This window comes from Dipodomys spectabilis, unplaced genomic scaffold (assembly GCF_019054845.1).
Source record: "Dipodomys spectabilis isolate Male_0828 unplaced genomic scaffold, ASM1905484v1 ptg000737l, whole genome shotgun sequence".
Classification (NCBI taxonomy): Eukaryota; Metazoa; Chordata; class Mammalia; order Rodentia; family Heteromyidae; genus Dipodomys; species Dipodomys spectabilis.
The window spans coordinates 99,522-121,144 of NW_024871414.1; the positions used below are offsets into that span (position 1 = coordinate 99,522).

At 40.1% G+C, this 21,623-nt stretch overlaps 1 protein-coding gene across 1 annotated transcript; it reads right to left on the reverse strand.

Moving 5' to 3' along the window:
- Positions 1-7,331: 7,331 nt before the first annotated feature.
- On the reverse strand, positions 7,332-21,375 carry Fam98a (family with sequence similarity 98 member A). Its single transcript, XM_042672632.1, has 8 exons — positions 21,219-21,375; positions 17,614-17,762; positions 14,855-14,989; positions 11,439-11,623; positions 10,339-10,419; positions 9,645-9,761; positions 9,227-9,394; positions 7,332-9,137 (listed from the first exon to the last, which is right to left on the reverse strand). Exons 1-8 carry the CDS (start codon positions 21,269-21,271, stop codon positions 8,469-8,471), a joined length of 1,557 nt encoding a protein of 518 aa, XP_042528566.1. The 5' UTR covers positions 21,272-21,375; the 3' UTR covers positions 7,332-8,468.
- Between the last annotated feature and the right edge of the window lie 248 nt (positions 21,376-21,623).

Consider the following 21,623-nt stretch of genomic DNA (forward strand, 5'->3'; position numbering starts at 1 on the left):
ATAAGAAAGTAATATGGGGGATAAATTTGACCAAAGCACATTATGTGTAGTCTAGCTGTACAATAAATACATGCTAATAAAGTGAAAACACAATTAGAATATTCTTGGGCCTGGGGCTTAGCTTAGTGGAAGAGCACTAGCCTAGTAGGCACATGGATCTGGATTTGATCTGGTTTTGGCAGGTGTGGAAAGCAGATATTCTATTACTGAAGCATTATTAGGAACACAAATTTATGTACCCTCAATGAAGACAATTTTGTCAACATCCATCCAAGCTGAAGTTCTTCACCCTCTCTTTTTCTTCTTCCTCCTCCTTCTATTCCTTCTCCTTCCTTCCCTCCCCTCTTTTTTTGAGACAGGATCTTGCTTTGTAGCTTGTGGCTGGCCTAGAACTCACTATCCTCTCTGACTCAGCCTCCCAAGTGCTGGGATTACAGCCATGCATTAGAACACCCAGTGTTTTAGTTTCTTCTTGACCTAGTAATTCCATATCTGGTAATTTAATGTAAAGATAATGAGAACAAAAAACCATGTAACCAATTGTTACAATATAGTAGTCTATCAGGCCTAGTCTAAGCCACCTGTACAGGCAAGTTCCCTACACTAACCCAGAATTCTTGCTTGTAAGGAACCAAAGACAAAGAATTAAGTAGAAAGCCCAAGGTCAATCAATCCACAGAAAGTCAACCTATGATCACCTTGTTCTTACTTGTAACTGCTCTGCCTACACTTGGACATAAGAGAAATAGAAAGTCAATACTTTTCATACAACAGTGCTTTCCTAGAAATGTGAAATAAGTCTAAAACATTCAGTAAGCCTTAATTAAATAAATGGTTATGGAAGTGGTGCTGTGGCTCAAGTGGTAGAGTGCTAGCCTTGAGCTGAAGAGCTGAGGGACAGCGCCCATGCCCAGAGTTCAAGCCCCACGACCGACAAAAATAAATGGTTATATAAATACAATAACATTATTGATTTTTCTAAGAGGCACTCTGCATAAATTTATACACACACACACTTCACACGTATAAGGCCAAAACTCTACCACTGTTACACCTCAAGTCCAAAGATAAACTTTTAAAGTCAAGATGTCAAGTATATATCGCATGTTGTCACTTGTGAACAGATAAAAAAATCAGTATTATTTATTCTGTGTATATTTAATGTACACAAGGACACAAAAATAAACTTACTGTGTGGCTGACAGGCAAAGGTGAAGAGATTTTATGGCTAACTTCTTTATACATATTTTGAATTTTCAATACATATTGCCTATCTAAAAATTAAGTAATGATAGCAATAGAACAATATGGATCTTCCTTATCAGGATCTAGGTCACAAAGGTAAATGGAGGCAAAGAGACAGTGTGACAAATATAAGGATTCCAGAATGCCCAGAATGCATACTCTGTTAATGGCTTATGCACACAAGAAGCATAGACTTTTTTTTCTTTCTTTCTCTTCTTCTCCTTCTTTTTTTTTTTTTTTTTTGGTGCTGGTCCTCAGGCTTGAACTCAGGGCCTGGGCACCATCCCTGAGCATTTGTACTAAAGGCTAGTGCTTTACTACTTGAGCCGTATGTCTATTTCTGGCTTTTAGTGGTTAATTGATGGTTAAAGTCTCTGGGACTTTTTTGCTCAGGCTGGCTTTGAACCACAATCCTTAAATCTTAGCCTCCCAAGTAGCTAGGATTACAAGCATAAGCCACCAACACCTGGCCAGAATTATTAGCTTTAAAAGCTCCTATTTCAGTCTTCTTTCCAATGACTCCCATCCAGAATAGAGTATTAGAGTGTTAGCAATGATCTGTCTCTGTCTCTCTCTCACACACACACCACCATTACCACCACCCACAATTTTCCAAATCAGTAAGCTTTTCTGCTTATCCATGCATTTTCAAAGTTATACATAATGTCTCAACAAAACTTTAAATAATTTTTCTTTTTCTAGAAGACAAAATAAGCATCATGGGTTTGGAACAAGTACTTCATGACACAATGTGACAATAAATAGGTTTCAGAAACCATTTTTCCTACAAGACCTTTGAATGGGCAAGAAGTCACTGAACAGTTTATGTACCGTTTTGTTCAATATTGGTTTTCCTAAAATATTCTAGTAATATTTAAAACAACCCACAGAACCTATACTATTTTGAGCTTTGAATTCAGAATATCCCTGGATTCGATCTTCAAGGAAAATAAAGGTGTTTGAGAAGCTGCTTTGGATACTTGTAAAAAAAATAAGGTTCTCTGAGTCCATATTTTGATTGTCTCTTTGACATCCAGCATGTTTCTTTGGGGCAATTCACACCATAGGTAGCCATCCTCAGACATCTTTTGGGCCTTTTGTAAAGGGGCCAAGTTGTCTACTCTGGTTGGAGGAAGAGTGCTTATGAGAGAAGAGTTCTTGCCCAAGACACCCCTTGCCTTGCTTGAAGCTATCCATTCAAACAGCACATTCCTGCCAGTGGCGTTCCACAAACATAAAGCTAAAGCATTGCCATAATTCTTTTTTTTTCCTCCTCTTTGGATGATTCTGGTTATAGAACCTAGGGAAAATGTCAGACCAGCACTCTACCACTGAGCTACACTCCCTGTCCTATTATATTTCCAATAGTTTTGTGAAGTGCCCGACTATAAAAAGAACTCTGGAACATGAATCAATAAGCCAGGAGCTTCCCAATTCTCCCACAGCCTTTGCTGTTCTTGACAATGCTGTTGCAAACACAATTTCTAAAAGCACTAGAGGTGGTGACAATTAAGCAAAACGATGCACTGGGCATGGTTCCTCTTAAAATCGGCACATGTGAGCACTGGAGTTGTTTTAGGGTACTTGGAAGTTGCAGAAAGAAGAAGTAGCTCAGTGTCAAAGAGTTGGAACATTTGCAAAACTTAATTAAAGACACAATTAACCCTAATATTCTGAGAATTACCCCACATTGATAATAGCTAAACATTGAGTGTATTATTATGTATTATATACTGAGGTAAGAATTTTTTTGATTCTCACCCTTAATCCTCCCAGTTTTACTAAGATGAGAGTACTAAGATGAGGTTAAATAAATTAGGTCACATTTTTATTATACCAGAGTTTGTACCGGACCAACTCCCCTCTTAACCTATAAGTGAATTGTTAGGCAAGTATTTGTTGCATCTATCTATCTATTGCTTTCTCTTTTAATATGAATGTACATTTCAGTATCTTAAGTTTGCTAAAATACCTAAAGGGCAAGGAGGTGTCCTATTACCAGACTGCTGCAGTAACTTTGTTAGAGCAATACCACAAAACTTAAAAACTACTTACTACAATTCACCATTGTAAGATTAGAAAATAGACCTTGCTCATTCTTTCAGATTGAGATTTACCTCCTGCTAGTTTTAGTAGAAATTCTTTTGACTAACTTCTGACCACTAAGGGTTAGGTAGAATGAAGCAAGTGCAATGTAGTTGACCTGTAATTGATCATCTTCTATACCACATAATACGGTTTGTATTGAGACAGTGCTCAAGCAACATTACAATGTTAGGCTGGTGATGCAGCTCAGTGGTAGAGTACTTGCTTAGCACGTAGGAGGCCTTGGGTCCAGTTCCCAGCACAAAAAAAAAAAAAAAAAAAAGATGGCTAATGTCTTCATAAGTGCTGGGAACTATGTGTATCCATTATGTTCTGAGGACTTGATAAAACTTTTATATACATTTCCCAAGGAAAATTGGATTTACCTCAACCTCAATTTTTTTGGGGGGGGAGGGGGGTGGACAAATGTTTCATAGAGAACAGTAGGAAGAGCCAGGCATAGTGGCATACAGTTGTAATCCTGGCACACTGGAAGCTGGACCAGGAAGATCTCAAGTTCAAGCCTACCTGGGTTACAAAGCAAAACCAAAACATGAACAGAGTCTGGTAAGAGATGGCCTGTGAATGGCTGTCAGTTGGTTAGTAGCAATGGTATACTGTTCCAAGTTATTTGTACATCAAACCAGGGTGCCGTTCACCATACAGAGAAGCTTCTTTGGGCTAAACTGTTAGTACTTTAGGCTTAGGTCAAACTAATATTTCCAATAGACAACTATTCTAATACTCGAGTTCAAAGCACTGTTGTTTTCTTCTTATTCTCTCCACCATCTACCAGATAATTATTCCTTGATTCCATCCCCAATTCAGGTTTTCCCCCAACTCTTGGGTAATCTAACATGGAATTATGGATTTATTTCAACCCTTCCTCTTCCTGTTAAATCTTTAGCCAATGAATTTAGTTTCCAAATCAGGAACATGCCATTCTTTTTTGATTTACAATTCTGGGAATTAAAACCTAGTGTTTCCCTTACAACTGAGTCATGAGATAGGGTGATAACTTTGCCTTGGTTGGGGTTGAACTCATTAACTTCCTATTTCTACCTCCAAAATAGCTGGGATTACAGAAGTTTGCCACCAGGCCAGGCCTGCTGCATTGTTTTTTGTTTTGTGTTGCATTGTTTCTAACTAGTATAAGTTACTATACACAAAATAGGTCCATGTTACACAAAAAGGCAGGTAGAACCCTCTCCTAACCAATGTAACCTTCCCAATATTGGCCAATGTCTATCCCAAGTACACAATATCTAAACACTATGCTAACCTAGCATCCTGCTGTAACAGTCACTGGCTATTATTTTCTTATTTTTGCACCTCAGCCTAACACAATGAGGAATATAGCAGGCACACATTTTTTTTTTTTTTTTGGTAGAGCTGGGGATTGAACTTACAGTCTCACCCATTTTAAGCAGGTGCTCTACCAATAAACTTACATCCTTAGCTGAACACTCAAGTTTTCATCAAACCAAAACACAGGCCTTTTCTCTCTCGTAAGTATAATTCAACAAATATCAATCAACTAAGAAGTTTCCCTCCCTCTAATACCTAGAGAACTTGTTAAAAACTCACTTTTAATTTTCACAACAGGTTTCATGTACATTTGGTGGGCAGTCTTGCCAACCTATGTTTAATACAACTTCTTTATTAACCACAATTACACAGGTCTGACTGTTTGCAAGATGTAAATCAAGGTCAAACACGGACACACATGCCTGCCTCAAGTATATCAGTAATTTAAACTCTAGGAATAAATCCACAGGCACAAATGTGGACATGTAGTAAACAAAATAATGAAAGGAGCATTTCTCTCTACCCACCAGGCCAATGAGGAATAAAAAACAAGAGCAGGAAAATAACACACACACACCAATGATGGATGTATTTTTCTATTTTGGTAAACTCAATGGTTGTTTTTTTAAAAAATGAATCAAATACAAAATTATATAAAGATGACTGCCATTCACGCCTTTGAAATCTATCTGTAAAATGATATACACAGTCTGACACCAGTGACTTACGGGTATAATTCTAGCTACTCAGAAGGCTGAGATCTGAGGATCATGTTTTGAAACCATCTCAGCAGACAACTCTGAGACTCTTTGATCTCCAATCAACCAGCAAAAAATCAGAAATAGAGCCGTGGTTCAGTGGTAAAGTCCCAGCTATGAGTGAAAAAGCTAAGTAAGAATTCAAGCGATAATACCAGCACAAAAAAATAAAGATGTAAGTACATAAGAATCAAAACCAAGAACAATTTAAGTATGTACAAACCTAGATGATTTGGGAAGTGTGAAACCAGTTTAAAAATAGAGTATTTGTTCTCAGCTACAATTTAAGTCTTAACAGTTGGACAATCAGTTAAGTTCTAGAGCAAGAAATGAACAGGATAAATTGTACAAGTTAAAATTCCCAAGAATACTGGTATTGTTTAGTTCCTTTAGTGAGCAAAACCAATGCTTAATATAATGTAGTCTTTATAGAGACAGTATCTTTTAAGATTTCATTTAAGAAAGTTCCCTCCTCAAAATTTCCTCTTATTTCAAGAAATTCCCACATGCCTTACTCCAGTAAATCCCTGTATTGCTGCTACATGTAGTCCCCACTAACCAGGAGGCCACGTTGGGAGGACTGAAAGAGCTGAAGTTTGCAACAAGACTCGACAAGATATCTAGACCACCATTCTCAAAAACAGAGTATGTCTAAGATAAAAAGAAAAAGAAAATCTAAGTACTTTAATAAAACCACCATAGGGGTAGTCTGAAATATCTTATTTCTGCAGAAGTTACATGGACAAGGAATTCTTTTAGGGTTTCATATGTTGAGAAAAAAAAAAAACTGTGTAGGTTGAAGCAGAAATTGAGGATGTGGATTTTAGAGCCATCATGGAGATATCTATTATTTGCCTTCAAACTTGTTGATATCTGAAAAGGCAATCTGGTAGTTATTTTTTTTTAAAAATCAAAATTAGGCTGAGCACCAGTGGCTCACACCTGTATTAGCTACTCAGGAGGCTGAGATCTGAAGATCATGGTTCAAAGCCAGACTGGGCAGGAAAGTCTGTGAGACTCTTATCTCCAACTAATCACCAGAAAACGGGAAGTGGTGCTGTGGCAAGAGATAGAGCGCTCACCTTGAGCTGAAGAGCGTCCAGGCCCAGAGTTCAAGCCCCATGACAGACCCCCCCCCCCAAAAAAAATCAAAATTGTATTTATCAAAACCTTAAAATGAGGTCAATAGGTATGTCATGTTATAGGTTAAAAACCTGATGGAACCAAGTGTAAACTAAAAGTGAATCAATTCTAAAGTGTCAAGATATCTATGCCCATTTTATTAAGTATAAACTCCTATACACCCTGAACTTATTCAATATAAAGAGATCAGCTCTTACAATGTTTAAGACAATTTAAACTTTAATGATGAAACATTTTGAACATCTCAGAATGCAAATATTAGCTGAAAAATAAACAGGTAAAAATTAACAAAGGATGGATATGGTCTTTCCAAGACAGTTTTTGGGCTATCAGCATGTTCTTATCTCAGTGGTAAGTAGGATATTTTTTAATGGTAACACATGATTTTTTTAAAAGACTCTTTTAGAAGGAAGACACAATTTCCCCCTTACTAAAAATATTTATACTTCCAATTCACTTCTTTTCAACAAAAAATGCCCTCCACTTGTGGTAATAATGGAGAAATGAACCCTCTACAAGGTAAGACATTAGTATCTTTACCTAACGTGTAGCAACAGCTACACCCAGTGGCCAGAGGTAAGTAGTGAGGTTTTCCAGCCACATGGTAATTACAAAAGATGAATTTGGAAATGGCCATTCTTCAATTCACTAGGAAGATTACCTGTTACTACAAATTAGGTTTTAAGGAAACACTCAAGAATCTTTGGGAACAAAAGCCTTAGCTCATAAGCTTGACACTACTATCCAGAACAATTTAGTTTTTGAAAGCAAAAATAAAACTCAAACCAGAGAGAACATACAGATACTTTATTGCTCACCTTTCACACAAAGCACATCTCCCGCCATTTTTCTTTCACAGCTTGACAATGTTTAAGTATACAAAAACCCAGCAAGAAGCATCCTGTCAGGTAGATGTCAGTAAAGGAGAATGGGAAACATGGACTCAGCCAGGCTTTTGTTTTCTGCAGCAATAATAAAGGGCCTCCTGCACTAAGCAAAACTCTAGCTTACTTTGTTTGTAGTGCATTTCTTCCATTACAAAAGAAAAAAAAGTGTCCTGCCTAAAGCAAACTAACTTGTATTTGCTGAGCCAGTGGTATTAACTCGTGCATAAAACAAATTTTGGTTTGCCAATTTTTCTAGCAGATTTCAAGTAAAAATAAGGTTGAAGGAGAAACTTGTATGGATGCAGGTCAGTTTGAGTTGCTACACTTAATTAAATGCCTATATGTACTATAGGTTCACAATTGGTTTTGCTTTTATAGTCTTTATGGATTTTGGTCATGCTCAAAATTTTCAGAGTTGAGCATATGGTACATTATTCCATCAACAGAATAAGGCTACTCAATGTGCTATCTGCAGAGGAGCTCATTTAATAGGAACGGACCTAACAGGTCTACCAGGGAACAAATGTGGCACAACCTCTTGGAATAATAAAACGCCAACCCAGGGCAGAACTGTGCTTGCAAAACAGACATGAGAACATCTGACGCAGAACACATAGAAGTGGACTGTGAAGTATGAGGAAGGTTCCTAGCAGCAAATCTAAAAAAGCCTAGGTGAATCCTCATCTTCAAAACCGCATATTGAAAACACGAAGATTACTTTAGTCAAGTACTTTCTTCAAGAGTATGCAGCATGTTCTGACTGTGGAATTAGTCTACTGGTCAATTAAAGGCAATTTTAATAACCTTTAAAAAATTCTTTTTCATAGAAAGGAGAGACGTGTTTTTCAAACAACATTAAGTCAAAACAAAAAAAAAAAAACCAAACCAACAGAATCGAATGAAGACCCACAAGTACTTATGGCAAGTAGGAATCTGCCTGCCACTGGGGGCCTCATGTGAACTCAAATGGGGTGCTGGATCCAGGACTCCAAAACTAAGTTTCTATTACTTGAGCTCTAGCAAAATGTAAGGTGCTGCAGCCTCAACTAGTGTAGTGTCTTCCCTGCCCAAAACCAGAATGACTGTACTGGTAGCCTCCATGCTGGAAGTGCTGCTCAAACTGCCCCCCTTGGTGGTACGTCTGGCTCCCTCTGCCTCCCCATCCTCCTCCCTGGCCTCCACGCCCACCCCGGCCTCCTCCTCGGCCACCTCTCCCACCACGACCACCGCCTCGATCGCTGTGGTGCCCACCATCTTGGTATCTATTGTCCTGCTGGTATCCACCACCCTGGTATCCGCTTCCTGTGTATGAAGATGTCTGGAAGCCCCCATAACCACCGCCTCCACCTTGATAGCCACTGCTGTGGCCACCATGGTAGCCACCAGCCTGGAAACCTGAATCTCGATAACCACCATCTTGGTAGCCACCTCCTCCACTCCCTCCATCTGTCCAGCCTCCTTGGTGTTTACTTCCTCTTCCTCCCCCTCGGCCACCGTGGTCAAAGCCACCACGTCCACCTCTCCCTCCTCCTTGTTCATGACCTCCTCGTCCTCCATATGAGGAATGTTCATAACCACCTCTCCCTCCTCCTCGGCCTCCCGTTTGATGCTGGGGGCCATCTTGCCTTTTCTGCCATGGTGGCATCTCTGGGGGTGGAGGTTCAATTTCATTGGGTCTACCACCTCTGTCAGGCACTCTGCCCATCAACACCTATGGAATAAGCAAAGATACCTTAAAACCATCTCACCTTATAAACAGGGATGAATGTATTGGAGAGATAATTAAAGTACCATAATCACCTTATTGATGGCACAGGCAGTCTTTTCTCTTATAGACCCACTACTTGTCCTTAAAATCTTTGACAAGTCTTGTCTTGCAGCCAGAAGATGGGCAACAGAAACAGTGCTTTTAGGAGATAATGCTGAGCGCTTTGGCTGGTAAACTTTCGCTAATTTTTCTGTCTGACTCTGTTGAAAGAAAAGGTTCAAAGACATGACAGTTTTCAAAATGAAACACCCATAATAAGTTAGAGAACTAATAATGTCATTTACTAGGTGCTAGATGGTAGAAAAAGTTACATATTCAACATTGCTCCTACCTAGTCAACAAATGTCTCGTGTAAGTGCAGCTGCCAATGCAAGGAGTAAAGATGAGACTGGGCAGGATTATCCCCTTTGACACTGAGGAATCATATCTAAATAATTCTTTAATGTGTACCTTAGCTCTGTCAGACCAGCCAAAGGACTGCACAGTGACATCCAAGCGTTTTATTAGCAGCTTTCTCCGGACTTCATATTCATTGGCTATGGCTTGGTTGATTGCTTCTATCTTTTCCTAAAGCAAAATTTAAAGACTAGTTAGAATTTAAAGCGACTTGCTCCCATGCTCTTAAAAAGGAGAAACTATGTCTGTTTCTTTCAGAATGGAATCCCTAGTATTTAACACATAGTCCTTTCCAGTTGGAAATATATTTATACTTCGTAAAATATTAATGCCTAGTGAAACAGCAGGCAAAAAAGTTAAGCTCAAACAAAACATAATGAACAATTTATAAAAAACCAAATTCTTGTTTAGATTTCTTGTAATTCACTGGATGAAGTTTGTTTTTAGCCTAATGTGGTTTGTGGCTTGTGCCCATTTGATTATTGGGAGTATGCATCAAAACAAACTTCAATTTATTTTAAATGGCTTGTGATATAGTCACAATTATAAAAGTGCTTCTAATTGTATACAAATAAAATAACCTGCACCGTCGTAAGATTCACAAAAATGATACCCAAGCTATCCATGTAGAAAACTGTATGTTACAAAGTACCACTTAAAAATCACAAACTATTAGCGTGGATATTAAAAACCCCACAAAATCAGTAGATGATTCCTCACAGAGTTTTTTGAGATGACGACTACTCACCCAGTGGGCTGGTCCCATTGGCTTCTTCAATAAAGGCTTTCCCACATGATTAGGTGGAACTTTTGCTAAGGTTTCCTTTAACTGACACAAAAACATGAGTAAATGAATGAAACAATCTAAAAGTAAACGCATCTTCCTCCTCTTCCCAATTCCCATCATATCTTGTCATCAAAAGAAGACTCCTGACAGAGGCAAAGGTGGAGGGGTGTTTTGAAACGTGAATGTAAAGACCCACGAGATACAGACACTCACTTGTCCCACTCCTCACGTGCCTACAGAAGCATGAATCCTCCACTGGACCTAGAGCAGTGCCTGACAACAGTGGGCACTGAGTGGGCATTTGCTGAATGGATGAATGAACACACAGAAGATTATGGACTACAGATATATTGCTGCGTCCCTGTAGCGTTCACCAAATCTGTGCATCCTGGTGCCGTTCTGCCCCCTTGCAATTGTACCAATTCTTACAATCCAGCAGATAAGCATATAGGAAATAGCAACTATAACAAGTACCATTTTCTTTTCCTCATTTTTTTTTTTTTGTTAAAAATCACTAGTTCCTAACCAGTTACATTAAAACATCTTAACCGTTGGTGATATGTGGCACAAACATAATTCTGATTTATTTTCACATACTAGATTATGTTAGCAGTGAGTAAATCCAGTTACCAATGGAACATATAGACCCAGTGACTGGACAAAGCAGAACGATTATCATCCATTTCTACCGTCAGCAGAGAGGACATTATCATTTATTCAATGATGAAGACTGGAAAAATTACTTTCATCCAAGTCCAACAATAAATTAAGGATTTAAATCATAATTCTTTTTAGATTATGTGTACCTTACTTCAGCTTAAACCAAAGTGTCAAGGTGTGTCTTTGAAAAAGAAGAATGGTGGTATGTTTTTAAAAACACTAAGACACTAATTTGTCTTTAAGGTATCCATCTAGAAATTTAAACCCAAACTCATTTAGTAACAATTACTTATTAATATGCACATTTGATTCCCATTAAGAGAAATAAACTTAATGTTTCATTTCAAACAAACGTAGGACTATGCCTTTAATACACTACAATCTGGTACTAAAGGTCTTACTTTTTTTTCAATCCCGCTGAAGAATTGGAACATAGTTATACTGGCTGGAGGTTTGGACATTCCTAGAGCAATACAAATGCCTTTCAACTCTTGAAAGACCTCACTACCGCCTCCTTCTTGAGCTTTTTTTGGAGGAGCATTCACACAGAGCATTCTGGCAGCTTCTAGTTCTGAGATGAGGTATGCTGAAGTAAACAAAATAAGATTTCAAAATGAGATACAGCTATAGTTAATAGTCATAAGTCTGGAGTCACAACTCTATAGACCTAAGGATATGTAACTTTTAAAGCTGCAAGAATGGATAAAAACAAGAAAGAAAAACCATTTTTACCTGCAAATGACATAACATATAAAATGGTTATGTAATTCAGGTATTTAACCAATATATACTATTTAAGATTCATTTAAAAACAAGCAATTCTTTGAAACCAAAAGATCAAGGTAGATCACTTATCTAAAGATTTGGATTGTTGTCTTCTGCTATTAAGGAACCTCCAGAACAGGGGTTGGCATTGGGTAAAAATAAATAAATAAATGAACAGGCCAAATGTTAGTGAATGTTTCGCTATTTGTGAGCACCAGTGATAGAATCCCTTGCCCTCGTGCCGCCCAGTAATTGGGCAGGTTGTTTAGAACTGGGATGAAATGTTTCTTCATTTTAGCTTACAGGAGAGGTCCTTTCCCACATCTCCCATGCCGACTTTTCCACTCTTGTTCTTCTCAGTGTGCCTTTCCCCACGAACCACAGAACTTTCACACCACTTCTTTGCAGAGCCACCCCTGCATGTACCATCCTGAGTGTTGGGTTCACACAGAAACAGTAGAGGCCACTGTGCTTCAGGAATTCAGTACAAGGTCTAGATTTTCAACCCCACTCCTTAAGCCTTTCCAAGACATTTCAATTCTTGTTGAATAATTAATAATCACTGAGTTTAGGGAAAAACAAAAGATCTTTTCCACACCCCTAAATCCTATTTGAAAAACAAGCGTGATCGACTTTACTCACATGCTACTACCCCCAAGGCCAAGATGCACGTGGCCATAATTTTGGTAATTTCTTAAAAAAAAAAAAACACAACTGAAGTTCTGCAAAAATTCTAAATAAAATCTTAACGTGTTGCATATAGTGAACTGTACATGGGTGTTAAATGGCAAAGAGCCACAGTTATGAAAACTGCTGCTGCAGTTCACCTGTGCCCTGCCACACTTGTTTGTTTCCATACTGTCGGGCTGCTTTCCTGCTACAGCAGCAGAACTGTGTACTGTCACCAACACCTACTGGCCTCCTCGGCCAGAAACATTTACTATCTGGCCATTAAGGAAAAAATTTGCCAACCCTTGTTCTAGAAAATCATATACTATATGATTTAACAAACTGGTTCTTGAAATGTGGGGTAACACAGTCAGGCAATCAGAAAATGAATTCACCAATGTAATCATAAAAAAAAAAAACACTTTAATTGTGTTCAAAGCACTGGAAAGGTACTAGAAATCCCATTAATAAAAGATTATCTCTACAGACAATGTTATTAAGAATAAAGATATGCCCCCCTCCAAAAAACAATGACCAGCTCGTCCTCTTTTAGGAACTCAAATCTTAACTTACCTATGAGAAATAATCTGAGAATCATAAAAGACCAGTAAATATCCAGAACTGCCCGTAACCTAATATGTAGGAGGCTCTACTATTCAAAGATACTATGTTTTACTAACAATTCTAATGAGGTTTATTTATTCCCTTTCCTCCATATACAATGTGCTAAAAGATTCAAATGACGCAAAACAATGTCAAAGTAAATAAAGACATTAGGGGAAAAAAGATTCAAATCAGTGAGGCAACAGTGCTGAAAGAATTGAAATTACAGCATCAAGATGTGACTGGTACTTGTAAAGATAAGCCATCCTTAACACAGAGCAGTGAAATGCTAGAATCAAATAGAGGTTGGTTATAGGCAGAGGCACAGATAAAGAAGGAAATAGTGGGATGAACAAATGAGAAGAATGATCTTTAGCCGGTTAGTGACTTTTAGTTAACTTGGCTATTTAATTGAGAAGCAAATGGTTGTGTCCCTCAAAAAGTTTCTGAGGCATTAGCTAAGTCTGTCATAACCCTGAGTATAAAATAATTTGTTTAGTCTGCTTAAGAGGAAAAAAATAAAAACCACGTTATGGAGATTTATATTCAAAGTGAGTTTTAACATTAGTGCTAGCAGCACTGCACTTGGAGCCCTTTGGAAGAATTAGCAATTCAGGGTCATTATCAGGCACTCCACTGTAGTTGTTACCTTCCTATGTTGGCAACCTTCAAAGTGGCCAATATCACTGCTAAGGATAAGCAAGGCTGTAGAGGAAGAACCAGCAACCACCACAGTGGAGCCAGTTACTGAGTGGTACCGGCTGAAGGATGCTGAACGGCTGTGCAGGAACGATACGCGGCATCACTCCCACAGCAATTCTGAACCCTACCATGCACATCTCTCTTTTAAGATCATTCCACAGGGGGAATGCCAAAGGGGGGAAAACTGGGAGTCATTTAGTATCTAGGTAGAAAGGCTCTAACACTTTTTCCTTTTAAACAACTTAACCTTAACTATGTTTCAGAGAACATTATAAAGATAAAACATTTGTTAAAAGCCTCTGAAATATGTTTGTTATAATGCAAACTTAAATTCTATTACTCAAAGCTTAATATGGATGTGTTTCAGAATGCTACTGGTTATGTATATTGCAAAGTTTATACAAGGCAATAAAATTTGAAGAGACAGTTTATTAGTGTGTACAAAACATGAAGGAATTTTTCATAAAAATTTCCTAGAAAGATCAGTAGAAGAGCAACTATTCAAGTACCATTGCTGACTATTTAAAAAGGTAAAACCCCCAATTCACCAAACTACAAAGAAATAGCGGTAAGACGAGACACTAAATAATTACTCATTAACTAATGAATGCTTATTGTCCTCAAAAAATAATTCAATGCTTTATAATTATATTCAAATAACTCAATGCTTTATAATTATAATTCAGAATTATAATTATTATATACAATTATAATTATTACAAACGTCAGTATTTCTACACTACCTTCTCCATCTATTTAAAAATGTGCTTCTAGTCTAAAATATGGAAGTTTAGTGCTTGCATAACTCTACCACGAGTCTCATCAGGTGAGGCACAGCAGCATGACTGACACGGAAGGTGAAAGGGTAAGAAGAGCAGCAACCATAAAAATAACAATGCTACTGGTACACACACCCTGCCCAGCAGCTCCTGAAGTGGACAGTTGAGAAGTTTTCTTTCAAGTAAGTAGTATTTGAGTTATATTCATTATGGGACAAAATAAAAGAATAACTTGCTTAGTAGTCATGAAAAACATAAACAGGAAAGTAACAGCTGCACTATAGGAGCCATGAACTTACTGAGCAAAAGGAGGCAGTTCTTCTGAATGAGAAGGCGCTTGGTCACATCCCCAGATGTCAGTGACAGATACGGGCAGTTCATCTCCCCTAGGAGCCCACTCACCTCAAGCTGGAATTCTTCAGCTTCACTTGGACCTTTGAAGAATGAAAATAACCATCTCATTTAATAATTCTGCTCATTTTTCTGCTGGTGTTTTACTGCATATCAATATGGTAAATAGTTTTGGTAACATTTTACTAGGCTGTTCCTAATAAGTTCCTTCTAAACTCATCCCTTTTTCATTCCACTATGCACCTTCTTCTTATGACGTTCCGTTCTTCATTTTCATGGCTGCTCACGTCTGCCCATTCCAGCACTCAAGTTACCATGATCAACAAGCTTCCTTCACAAATGCTCCCTCTACTTGTGCCAGTCCAGTCCTCACTGTCCCAGCAAAGGCTAGCCTCATTTCCACCTCTGAGTTTCACTTGCGTTACCTCCTGTGATTGATAGGCCCACTCCTCTCCTCTCCTCTAATTAATCCCACTCATCTATCAAAGCTCAGTGGTCTTGCTCTCATCTTTCCTTATTACCCTGGCTCTCGTACATTTCCTTGCCCTGTGAACCTCAGAGGATGCATCTAATTATGGCACTTCCCTCCTGCTGACATCCCCATTGAAACCTCAAGGCAGCACACATGACTTCTAGCTCTAAATCTCCGTAACATGTAAAAGAGCATACAGTACACTGGGTGAGCCAAAGGGGAAAATGCGTTCTCCCTTACTGTTTTGCTTTTTTCTATTCAGTGTCAGAGGAGATAGAAATTAAGAGTCACTTTTATGTCTCAAGTCCTTTACTCATCTGTGGATTAGGACAGCATTCTCTAGTATGAGGTCTGCAAAGGTTTCTACAGAGCTGGGGACAGGAGGAGTACAACAGGAAGTATTGCTGTGTATCAATCATTGCCAGTGTTTTGTCAACTGTGATCTATGAAGCCTGAAGTTTCCCAGCTGGATGAAGAGAGTGTGGTAAAGGTACGGCTCTCTACTTCAAGTAGAACAGCTATACTTTATCTGTTTCATGTGCTGGCTTCTCTATGTTTCACTTGAACAAAAAGACTGCTAGTTAAAAGCAGTCACCCTATATAAGTGTTTTCAAAGGTTTCTCCAGAGGCAGTACAGCACAGTGGTTACAAACACAGGCCCTAGGACTGACCTCAGGCAATGTCCTAACTTCGTGCCATACAGTGTATGAATAATAAAACCCACTAAATAGGGTTGCCCAGTAGTTTTTTTTTTGGTCGGTCATGGGGCTTGAATGCTGGACCTCTTCAGCTCAGGCTAGTGCTCTACCACTTGTTTCACAGCACCACTTCCAGCTTTCTGGTGGTTAACTTAAGATAAGAGTCTCATGGACCTTACTGCCTGGGCAGGCTCTGAACCGCTATCCTCAGATCTCTATCCTCCTCAGCAGTTTAACTGAGTTAACACCTGCAAATTTCTTAAAACATGGGGCATGTTCAATGAATTGAAACTCTATTATTATTACTAGTTTTTTAATAACTAGAATTAAAAGGTTTGGGCATACATGAGCACTTCAGTTCCATCTCCAGTATATACATACATACACACACACACACAATAATTATATACAACAAACATATATACATTAAATATACTAACAGACAACAGTGTAAGCTTACAAAATGAGATTTTGTGGAGAAAGTACAGTTTTCCCTCAGGGTAGGTTAACAGATGGGCATTTTTGTTTGTCTCCTGTTAGAGGGTTAACCATGGTAGAATGGAATTAAGACAGTAGAGTATCAGGTTCCAAGCCTTTGTTTCTTCTGCAGTTGATGAAGTAGTTCTAATGTGTTAAAATTGGCAAATAAAAAACAGCTCTCACTCCCATAAATCGGAGGCTGCTGGATGGGTTGTACTGTTATCTAATGATACATTCTTGTGATTAAAAGAAATGTCTTAATAAAGCAGTCATTCTTCCCAAGCATAGTAGAACTACACACGTTTAGCTATTTTTTGCTATATGTGCTGCTGGACTACTAGACTCCTAAAAAAGATTTCCAATTTCTAGTTCCAGAACCTACGATCACACAATCCATGTTTTAAAGAATAGAATGTTTAGCCAAGTGAGGAGTTGCACACTTGTAATTTCAAAACTTGGGAAGCTGAGGCCAAAGGATCATGAGCCCCAGGCTTTTGGGGCCTACATAACGAATTGTTCAAATTATTGTTTAAAAAACAACAAACAAAAAAGCAAGTCATAAAAAAGTCATATATTCTATACTGGTACTCTCCCATTTTTCTGTACTTCAATAACAGAGTCTTTTCAGCCTTGACAATTTTTTTTTTTTTGGTTGTCGTTCATGGGGCCTGAACTCTGGGCCTGGACGCTGTCCCTCAGCTCTTCAGCTCAAGGCTAGCACTCTACCACTTGAGCCCCAGCGCCACTTCTGGCCTTTTCTGCTTATGTGGTGCTGAGGAATCGAACCTAGGGCCTCATGCATGCAAGGCAAGCACTCTACCACTGATCTACCTTCCCAGCCCTCAGCCTTGACAATTTTTGCATAGTTACATGCCTTTTTTGGTTTTGAACCTTGGAATCACCTTATCTCTAAAAACAATGAAGGAAAAAAGTTATCTTGACACTTTCATAAGATTTCTCTTTACAAATACAAAAAGACTAAAAACTATAATCACGTTCAAATGATAATATTCCCATATTATTTTTAAAATAAAAGCAAAAGTGAGTGTTTACTTACTGTTCGTTGCTTGCACATTTTCTTCCAGTTTACAGAGTACTCTTAATTCAGACACCAGCCAAGCACAGAGTTTGGTGAACTCAGGGGAACTGGCTCCTTCAGAGACTGCCTGAGACAGTGCGCCATCATTCAACAACGGGCCTTTGTAACTGACAAATAAGAAATTAAATTTAGAAGAGTATAAAAATTATACCTATTATAGCATATCTATATATTATATATATAATTAATAACTTAAAGTATAATGGGCACTTTCTAAATTTGCAAATATAAACAAATCTTAGAAGTGTACTGAGTCATTAGAGAAGTGAGTCAAGCTGGCTGGAGGTGGTGCATGCCTATAATCCCAGCACTGGGAAGGCTGAGGCAGATAGCTGTGAGCTCAGAGTTAGCCATTCTGAGACTGTCTCAAAGGAAATAAAACAAACTGGGCATATAAAGCTCTTGTGCAAAACAGACAGGAGGATTACCTGATTTGGAGGAGCCTGGTCTACATACAGTTCTAAGCCAGCTTGGACTACATAGCGGGACCTCATCTCAAAAATAAAAGCAACCAGGCGCCAGTGGCTCATACCTGTAATCCTAGCTACTCAGGAGGTTGAGATCTGAGGACTGTTGTTTGAATCCAGCCCAGGCAATAAAGTCTATGAGGTTCTTATCTCCCAATTAATCACCAAAAAGCCAGAAGTCAAACTGGCTCAATGGTAGAGTGTCAGCCTTGAGCAAAAAACTCAAGGATAACTAGTGCCCAGGCCCTGAGTTCAAGCCCAAGGGCAGGAACAAACATACACAAATTCAAAACCCCAAACCACAACAAAATAGTCAAATGGTCAAATGACTGCATTTCAGCCTTTCAAAGTAAGTGTGAATACTTAACATCATCACAGACACTACCAAATAATGTCAACTTCTTTACTGAAAGCACTTATTGTGCAAAGGTTTATCCTCTTACTGAGACTCAACCAAGGATTAAAACCAGATTAACAAGTGATAGCTAATTACACTAAAACTATTTCAGAAGTAAAACGTGAATTACCTTTTTTAGAAAAATTTTCCAACCTGTGCACTGGTGGCTCATGCCTGTAATCCTAGCTACTGAGGAGGCTGAGATCTGAGGATCACGGTTCGGTTCAAAGCCAACCCGGGCTTAGGAAAGTCCGTGAAACTCTTATCTCTAATAAACCACCAGAAAACCGGAAGTGGCACTGTAGCTCAAGTGGTAGAGCACTCGCCTTGAGCTTGAGCTGAAGAACGCAGGGACAGTGCCCAAGCCCAGAGTTCAAGCCACATAACCAACAACAACAACAACAAAAAGACATACTAGCACCAGAGAAATGTCAAGACTTAGTATTTATTGGTCAGTTTTTATATCCTAATCCTTTAAGTAGTTCCAATGTACTTACAAAAAAAAAAAAAAAAAGACTATAAAATGTTCACAAACATTTGCAACAGTAACAATGAACTACCACCTAAATTTTGGAATTTTAAGTGTTTGGGTGTGATGGCATGTCAGCAATACCAGTTATTTGACAAGCGGAGGCAGGGGATCTCAAATGTGAGGCCAGCCTGAGCAAATTAGCAAGGTCTGAATTTAAAAAAAAAAAGTAATCTCAAAGTATCTGTTGTTCAGACTCTATTTTTGTTAACTGTATTTTTAATCTTTTCTTTTTTCAGTACTGGGGATGGAACCCAGGATGCTGCACTTGCTAGCCAAGCACTTTGCCATTGAGCTACATCTCAGCCCTCAGACTATATTCTTTTAAGTGAAATATTGATGAAAAGAAACACTATTAGAGAGAGGTTAAACATGCTTGAAGTGATGTTGAGAGGTATAGGTATGCTAAAGAAACAATTCTTGATCCCTTTAAAATGTGCTTCAAAAAAGATATTAGTCTAACTTCTAAATGAAAAAAACAACAACTGTGTTATTAGACAATGGAATCAAAACAGGCCTAAAACTTTTGTTTGACAGAGTGCTTGATTACTAAAATGGCAAGTTAGAGAGGGCAAGCATCAAGGACCACTGGTCATGTGACCTTCTTTCATACTGGAACTATGGTATTCAATACTGCACTCCTTCAACACTAACCTTAGATTTACTTCTCTCAGGTTTACAGGGCTTCATACCTCTTTCTGTACACAGACTCTCCTCAGTGTTCCTCCCAGTCATCATGTGAACTTAGGGTATCATTGTACCCTAAAAGTCACAGTCTCACAAGGCAAGTGTCCTTCACAAATGTTCACTCAATGACCAACTTCACAAGCCATTCAGTCTGAGAGGGCCCTCTAACACAGAAGCCATAGTGCACAGTGTGACGTGTGCTTTGTTCTAAAAGGGTAAGGTCCCTCATCTGGAATGTTCACCAACATACAGAACAAGTTCTGAAGAACAATGGTAGTTTAGCAAAAAAAGAAAAGGTAAGCATTATTACTTTCTTTAAACACTCCCCCCCACCCCAAAAAACTTCGAGTTACTTAAATTTCTAATAAATTTAACCAGGTGGACTTTTGCGAAGCCTCAAGGTGCCCTTTTTCTAGGTCAGTCGATGAACTAGAGGTACCTTTGAATCCCAATTCTTTGCAATTCCACTGTAATTATAAAAGCCTCCTAAAGGTTACCTAGACCTGGAAAAAGCCTGCGGGGAAGTTTTGACAAAGGAAGCGTCAGGTATAATCCAGCTAGCCAAATCCATAACTTCTCTTTTTTCTTTTAATTTTGGCATGGTTTCCTGTAGGCAAATGCTCACACAACTGGCTTCTAGAACTACATTCAGACCAAGAGGTTCCAAGCTCTCAAGTTTAGTGAGAGTGTACCGATCTGGGTGACCTCGAGAGATAAGAAGCCCTGTTTCCAAGCTCATAGACACGGATGAATTCTGGGGTGGGAAACTGTTCGGAGGAGGAGACGGAAAAGGCAAAAAACACACTGTAGGTTCCCCGTGGTTTGCAGATGACCCTGGGCTAATGGGGCTCCACCAGGCGGTGTGGGAGTCAGCGTAACTGCCAGTGTTTCCCGGGGAGGCGGGGACAGGGTAGGTGCTCTACAGAGCTGGTTGGAGGAAGGGAGGCAGCCGCCCAGACATGTGGCTGAGGGAAGCCTGGGTGCATGCAGAGATGACTGAGCAAAGGAGATTTTTTTTTTTTTGGAGTGGAGGGGGGGTGGAGGGAGGGAGAGACAGACAGACAGAGACAGACAGACAGAGAAAGTGGGGTGGGGCAGGAGCAGAGTCTCCAGGCTAGAGTAGGCAACGTGGAGGACGAACCGGAGAACGGGGAGTCAACTTTGCCCCCCCCCCGGGGCAGGGCAGGGCTGGGGGAGCCGGGGAGGGGGTGGTGAGGATCCGAGCCCAGACAATGACGCGCGGGCTGACAGACGGCGCGGTACCGCGGCCGAGGCCCCGGGCGGCGGGCAGGGCTGGGGGCGTCGGGGCGGGGAGGCCGGCAGCGGAGTGGGTGGTTCCGGGGTCCCGGGGCCGAGCAGGGAAGCGCGGAGCGGACGCCGCGGGGCGCGACGTGGGGAGGCAGGTGCCTCCGACCGAGGCGCCCGGAGTTCCCGGGCGCCGGCGGGGCGGGCTCGGCGAGCCCCGTGCCCCGGGCAGTCTTACCCGAGATCTTCCAACGACTCCAAGATGTCAGTCTCCATGAGGTCACACTCCATGCCACTGTGCTATTCAAATTTCCGAGTCGCCAAGCTCCCCTCTTCGCCGGCAACGCGTACACTGGCGCAGGCGCTCTCCTCCCGGAACTTCCAAGTCGGCAGCTGGCGCCTCAGTTTCCGCACTGCGCATGTGCGGAGACTGCGCGAGCATCCTGGTCCCGCCTTCCGCCCCGCCCCACCGGCTGAAGGATGGACGGGGGACGCATAGTTGGGCGCATGCGTCCTACTACACAGTGAAGCCGGCCGCCCGTAGAAAGGTAGGAGGAGGCTGCGTGGCAGCTGGGCTTGGGTACCTCGCGGTGGGAGCGCGCTGGGCGGTCGGTGTGCGCATGCGCACATCCTTGGGCGAGGC

Excerpts from the sequence above, each read along its gene's own strand:
- Fam98a (XM_042672632.1), bottom strand. The coding sequence starts at position 21,271 with ATGGAGTGTGACCTCATGGAGACTGACATCTTGGAGTCGTTGGAAGAT. Across the intron at positions 9,395-9,644 it reads GCTGGTCTGACAGAGCTAAG|AGTCAGACAGAAAAATTAGC; the intron begins GTACACATTAAA and ends TTCTTTCAACAG. Across the intron at positions 9,138-9,226 it reads CTGCCTGTGCCATCAATAAG|GTGTTGATGGGCAGAGTGCC; the intron begins GTGATTATGGTA and ends CTTATTCCATAG.